Source organism: Sitodiplosis mosellana, unplaced genomic scaffold, assembly GCF_009176505.1.
Source record: "Sitodiplosis mosellana isolate CC-2019 unplaced genomic scaffold, AAFC_SMos_1.0 Smas_scaffold_6226, whole genome shotgun sequence".
Classification (NCBI taxonomy): domain Eukaryota; kingdom Metazoa; phylum Arthropoda; class Insecta; order Diptera; family Cecidomyiidae; genus Sitodiplosis; species Sitodiplosis mosellana.
The window spans coordinates 15,450,992-15,458,344 of record NW_022601467.1 but is presented as its reverse complement, the minus strand read 5'-3'; the positions used below and the strand labels follow the sequence as shown (position 1 = coordinate 15,458,344).

The 7,353-nt window shown below is 34.5% G+C and overlaps 1 protein-coding gene across 1 annotated transcript; it reads right to left on the bottom strand.

The window, feature by feature from the left end:
- Positions 1-5,668: 5,668 nt before the first annotated feature.
- LOC129578169 (pre-mRNA-splicing factor ISY1 homolog) lies at positions 5,669-6,886 on the bottom strand. Its single transcript, XM_055466340.1, has 4 exons — positions 6,772-6,886; positions 6,663-6,685; positions 6,414-6,574; positions 5,669-6,326 (listed from the first exon to the last, which is right to left on the bottom strand). Exons 1-4 carry the CDS (start codon positions 6,772-6,774, stop codon positions 5,695-5,697), a joined length of 819 nt encoding a protein of 272 aa, XP_055322315.1. The 5' UTR covers positions 6,775-6,886; the 3' UTR covers positions 5,669-5,694.
- Between the last annotated feature and the right edge of the window lie 467 nt (positions 6,887-7,353).

Below are 7,353 nucleotides of genomic sequence, written 5' to 3'. Positions count from 1 at the left end.
GGATTTAATTGCCAAGTATTGGAAATTGCAATGGGTTTATGGGCAGTAGGTTGTTGTTGTTGTAATCCTGACTGCCCATAAACCCATTGCAATTTCCAATACTTGGCAATTAAATCCATCGGTCTGATATACTAAAACTAAGACTAGATATTCCAAGCTTCATCATGTATTCGGATATTTGAACCTTTAATCGCCCCAGATCAAATGGCAGTTGTCAATACTCAAAAATCGAAATTCCTTAAATTATGCCATGGTATTTCGTGCTCCTTTTCCGAACCATTGTGTGAAACCGTTCAGAGGCCTAAAGTCCATTTATGGCCCATAATCTTAGAATAAACAGTATAAAGAGCAATAGAGATATTTGTAGAAGAAAATAAACAAAGGCCGATAAAGATTTCATTTATAGTTGCTCATCATTTTTCAACACTAAAAGTACAAAGTCCATCAGTCATATAGTAGCCATATTTCTGCCAATTATTTTGTTGATATATTAGAATTGAAGTTTGTGATTGAAAAAGAGCGTGTAAAAGATAAATCGTGATCGACACGTGAAGTAATATTCGAATACAACAGCAATAAAAATGAAAGCGAAAGAGCTAAGAATTGTGGAAGATGCTCTTAAAGATTTGAAATTGTATGGAACGAATGAACATCGTCCAAACCGTAGCTACAATGACGACAAAGACAAATATGAAGCAGCCTTGGATTTTAGTGCTTTAGTTGCTGAATTTGGAAAGATCTGCCCTGATATTTTGATTGATTTTAAGCATGATGAAAAATCTCTGGCGAATGAATTCTCACAAATCATCCCAATGAAGATTGGGCCTGAGTACAGTAAAATGAAGAAGAATGAGCAAAATGACAAAGTTTGGCGGATTAGCTTTGCATCGACGTCCATAGAAGTTGAAGATGAAAATATTAAAGTCAACCAGAAGCTCGTCAAGACGTTATGCGTTTGCAGTAACATAACTGTTTTCAATCATTTGGATATTGAATCAACACACCAGAAGATGACACTACAACATGCAAGTTTGATTGCTATGGTTCAGTATCAAAAGCTGATCAGACACTTTTGCACGCAACCAGAGCCAATTTATTTAATGACTCCGTTGTGTAAGGCCATCTTTTCTGCAAATCACATCAAGGACATGGCTGAAGAGCTAAAATTGGAACCATGCAAAGTTTTAACACTATGATTGTTCTTGGGGCACCCAGGGCCCCCAGCGAACTTTAAAGTTGAATAAAAGTACTAAACAGTGTATAAACCAACCGGAGTTAAGTCTCATTGTATAGATTGAACATTTCTCTACACGAATGAAAAAAAACATATGCATATGTGTGAGTATGTGTAAAATACAGCCTGCCGCAAAACTTGTTACGCTGTTGTTCTTGGGGGACCACAGGGCCCCATGGCTATTTTATAATATAACTGGAATATGATAAGAGATAACGACTTAATGTCTGTGATGAAGTTGTAGTACTCAAGCTGTTCTACAACTTTGCCGAAGACACCAAGTCGTTATCTCTTATCAGTTTCGCGGAATACGCGAGAAACCGCAGAAAACCGCGAAAAAACGCGTTTTTTTCCTTATCATTTTTCACGGAACTGATAAGAGACAACGAGATGGTGTCTAAGGCAAAGTTGTAGTTCTGGTCGAGGACTACAATTATTCTGATTCATTATTCCGTTATCTCTTATCAATTACGCGAGAAACCGCAAAAAACCGCGAAAAAACGCGTTTTTTTCCTTATCGTTTTTTCACGGAACTGATAAGAGTTAACGAAATAATGAATCGGAACAATTGTAGTACTCAACCAGAAATACAACTTTGCCTTAGACGCCATCTCGTTATCTCTTATCAGTTCCGTGAAAAATGATAAGGAAAAAACGCGTTTTTTCGCGATTTTCTGCGGTTTCTCGCGTATTCCATGAAACTGATAAAAGATAACGACTTGGTATCTTCGGCAAAGTTGTAGAGCAGCTTGAGTACTACAACTTCACCACAGACATCAAGTCGTTATCTCTTATCAGTTACGCGAAAAAACGCGAAAAATTCGAGTTTTTGATAATCATTTTTCGCGAAACTGATAAGAGATAACGATTTCATGTCTATGGTGAACTTGTAGTACTCAAGCTGCTCTACATTTCTGTCGAAGAGGCAAGTCTCTTACTTCTTATCATCTTCACTAAAACGATGTGGGAAAATTTTGCGATTTTCGCGTTTTTTCGCGTTTTTTGCGGAACTGATAAGAGATAAGCAATATTTGTTACACCAAAATTATAGCAAACTTTGAGTATTACAACTTTGTTGCAGACACTAATTTGTTATCTCTTATCACAGTCCAGATTTCATATGAAGTATCTTGGGGGCCCTGGAGTCCCCCAAGAACAGTAATATGTTGCAAATATGAAGAACAGTCATAGTGTTAATGATCATCAATGTTGCGAGAAGGTGTATGCGAGAAGGTCATATTTTGCCCACTTCGGACATAAATTGTGCATTGGTCTGTAATACATTCACTACTCGTCGTTTGCCTGAAGGAATTAGAAGAACGATGTTGAAAAAGATTGCACAACAATATTATCGCGCCAAAGGATCACGACATAGTATACCGGAATTGCACGTTTGGATGAAATACGCAACTGGTGGCATTCCAATTGAGTTGAAACCGGAAAATCTAATCAAAATGTTTCAGGAGATTAAACTGGAACAACAAGCGAAAAAGACCAAGGAAGATGAACGAGAATAGGAATTTTACAATAAGCTTTTGTTAATTGATCATTTTCTCGATTTCCAACATTGTTTTTTTTATTAATGTTATAATAAAACTATGGTGGCAGCCCTTCATCCGGCAGACATTGTTATCCCTGTATATCCTTTGAGATCTGAAGAAGAAGAAGAATTTATTATCAAATATATGCGTAGATCGATCATTGATTTTGAGAAATGCAAATAATATGAATGAACCTGTAATAGTACTCAAAGATTTTGGTTCTAAATTTATTGGGAAAAATGATTTTATTAGTTTTTTGATACAATGATAAAATAATGGAAAACTAAAAATATCTTGAGTTAAAAAAAATCATCAATTTTATTTGCCATCAAGAAAAAATGTATGAATTTCCCTTACATTTTCGAAATATAATAAATACTTTATTTGAAAAAAAAGAATCGAAATGAAACAAAAAAAAAACTTTCTACTTGGTTTAAGATATTTTATTTAGAAACCGTTTCATTTATTGCAAATGGCTCAAAAGTAATTTGGATTGATATAATCAAGACAATTATTTACAATTTGATTAAAAATAACATTTTGAATATGATTGAAATCGTTGCAAAAAGGTACTTGTATGTAAAAGAATATGTGCTACTCTGACGAGTAAACGTATAATATTTCTGAAGTTATAAGCTATCCAGAATTCATACGTTTTAAAAAACGCTCTGTACGTTTAAATTTCGCTTAAATTACGATACGATACTTTTTCTTGGTCTTTCTTTCTATATTTGAATGTTGACATTGCAATGATTGCCAATAAAGCACGTCCCAATCGTTCAAATTCGTGATAAATTCATGAAGAAATAGTCACCATTCTATACTAATGTAGAGTGGCGAACACAGTAGCATATGATTATTATTTAACATAACATACTATATAATATGACACCAAGCGAATATGTTAGTTTATCAAGAAGAAAAAAAAATCAGCAGAATGAAAGCTATCATTGCATTTGAATAAAATCACATAGAGACAATTTTGTTTTGGCACTTTGGTCACAAAAAATACGGAACTATCACTCAATATGTTTGGACTTTAATACATCTACTTGCAACTGTAAATTCTTGAGTAAACAATACATTTCGAAGACTATGGACTTTTCTATGGAAACTATTTCTTTTTCACTGTAGCTTTTGTTCATTCCATTTTGCAAAGATAAATGATTTGTTTAACTGACTTGTAAAAATGGTTTAAAAAACGAATCCATAACGAATAAAGAAGTCATTCGTCATATTCAAGTGGAAGTTGTAACTTTGTTTATGCAAGAATTATAAGCGATGTCGTTATTAAATCCCGCATCAGCAATTCAGTTAAATGAACTAGCAAATGGATTTGGCCAGCTTTACATCGGATCTATATCAGGTAACTTGAACAATCATCCTAATCACATATCATGAATGAAAGAAATATCACACAAGTATATTAAAATCCGATCTATACATTTTTCGGCAATATGTTCAAGGAACAAATGGGAACGTGATTTTTTCACCAATGTCTGTTTTGAACGTACTCGCAGTTCTTTCGACAGCCACCAATGGAGACACATACGAGCAAATGAGACAGAGCTTATATTTAAATAACAATAAAACATTCACCGCAAATCTGTTTCACGAATATAATGATTTGCTCCAGAAGAATAACGAAAAAGCCACGCTATTGAGTGCAAATCAAATTCACGTTAACAAATGCTATACCTTAAACAAATTGTTTCAAGAAACCGCGACTAAGAAGTTCTTGTGTGGTATTGAATCCTAAAATTTTGGCAATAACACTCAAGCAGCTCGAACTATTAGCGGTAAACACAGTGTGTAATAATTCTTTTTTGATAAAAACTGATAAAATTTAAACGCTTTCTTCTTCTGCTAGTTGGGCATGGTTGACATGTTCGATGAACATAAAGCCGAATTCAGCGGAATTTTGGGAAGCAAACAGCAATTATCTGAGGTTCTTCACAAAGCATCGACGTTTACGAGGATGGTACAGAAGCGGCAGCGGCATGTAAGCATAAAACAATTTTTTTTATTATATATTTACTTTTTTTTGCCAATTTTATAAATAAATTTTATTTGATTTTCTAGCTTATGTAAAATGGTTCCCACTTTGCGATTGCGATTGGTCTGGTCCAGACAAACTTCAAGAATTTCACGCTAATCATCCATTTGTGTTTTTAATTTGGAATACGGAAATTAAAACTGCGATTTTCATGGGTCGTGTCACAAAGTTCGATTGAAATCAAATTCAAGCAAGTCAGCACATACATTTAAAACTTATTATTTGAAAGATGATAAGTCTATATTATCATTTTAACATTGAAGCTAACTGTTGTGCATAAGCTGCTTGATTCTGTTATTCATACAATTTTGACCTGCGACAGTAACATTGAGCCACTGGAAATTTCACTTTGAAATGCCAAATAGAAAATAAAATCACCACGAAATTGGCTTGCTTTTACTTTGCAATAAAAAGAAAATATACCTCAACGGTTTCTACTTCATAGAAAAAATATACCGTAGGTGATATTTAATGGAACGATGCTATATGCACTTTAGTGCTATATCTGAAATGGTGGACAGTTTTCGTAGAAGCATTGGCCAAATCAAATGAACTTTAAAATGACAAAAAATATCAAATATATGCGCGATCCTCTTTTGGATTTCGTGAAATGCAGATTTTGGTTTTAAATGCAAATTCAGTAGAATAATGGACCCATCACTTTGCCATAGTGCAGTTTAACGTATTGTAAAAAGAAAATTAAAATAAAATTCCAATCCTTTTTTATTATATTTGCGTTTTTTTTTCATTCGACGCCTTCGTTTTGAATTTGAAATGAACAAAAATCTAGGTGACTTTGTTTTTTCTCCAACGAAAAACCAGAAACGAAAATGCATGTTTGCAGTTTAAAAAAGTGTATTTATTCAATCTTCTCCGATTCCATATTTTTCGAGCAATTCTTGTTTCTTCTTCTTTAGTAACGCTGCCTCAATGTCTTTTTGCGATGGAACCGGTACATGGGCTGTGAATCGTGGTGCCAGCATACCCATCGGATCGTCAGAAATGTTTTGGTTGCGTTCATTATTAGTGTCAATCAAATTTAACCCATAATCGGCACCATCTTCTTCGAATTCCTCTTGATCATCGTTTCCGTTGCGATTCTTTTGTTTCTCTTTCCACTCTTGCAGTGCCTGTTGTTGTGCAATTTTCTCGGCCTTTTCTTCCAGCGGAATCAAAACATTATCATCATCATCAAAGTAACCGTAGTAATGGGCATCGATATCTTTCATGAGTTCGGCGCGTGTCTTTCGTGCTGGTGGTGGTGGTTCTTGTTCGAACAACTCACGTACACCAGGCAGATCTTTTGCCGCACCAAAATATTTATAACCACGATTTCCCGGCACCTCTCTCCCTTCCGCATCGAACATTTTCGGTCCATATCGTCGATAATGTGGCCCACCAAGCGCTGATATTTGATTTTCCCAATGTCGTTTTTCACGCAACAATTTGTTAATCTCATCGTTTAAATCACGTATCCGAAACTCGCCGAGACCAGCTACAAAAAATGAAATAACATTCAATCACAATTCTATTTCTATATACAAATTAAATAACACATTCTTTATCATTGAAATGGACATACCGTTCTGTATTTGTGCTACTTTTTTCGATATCTCACGAATGATTTCCAGACGCCACTTTTCACATTTTGACACATCCGTGCATTCGGACGCTAAATACGGTCGACGCTCTTTTTCACCCGTTTCCGCTTCTTTGGACGCACGCCAACGGGCCAGTGTTGTCCTGTTGGAAGAATAAATAGAAAAAATGAGCAAAACATTAGATCCTCAGTCAACACTTCATATGGAGATCACATTAACCGGTTACTTACATAGCCTTTTCTGCATTTCGCGCCTGTCAAAATGAATTGAAACAAAAACATTTTATTACATTAAATCGTATAGAATGATCGGTAAATAAGTGAAATAAAAGAATCTTACCATTTTTGTCTATTTATGCACACACTTATCGAAAAACTAGGAAAAAAAACTAACAGAAAGAGATGAACCAGAACGTTGATTGATGTTTACAAACGATGTGAACGACTTTTTTTGTGGTTATGTTTTTGAAAGCTTAAACACTGCAACTTCAATTGAGTTGTGTTGTGTTGGCAGAATCGTCAGTGACAGTTGAGCGGTTAATTTAAAATGATACATTCCTTCTATTTGGAGTTTTGTTTAGAAACTAGGTGATTTTTTTGATTTTATTAAACCGAAATATCGTTGCTTGTATCAAAGTGTCCAATTTATTTAAATGAATGAATAAAATTTATTGAGTAAAAAGTTTGAATTGATTATGTTCATTTTCAAAAGCAGCCGCAACTGTAGTTTGAAGGCGAAAATAGATGTCTGTCGTTTCTGTTTGTCGAGATGATTTTGTTGGTGGATAATATCTTTTTTTCAGCGGTTTTAAAAAAACGACCTATTGGAACTATCAACACATTCCCTTTCCAATGCGATTGGATTGTCTCCAATGGGATAATATAAATGAAACATAAAATGTAAGAAAAACGCCTTGATTTT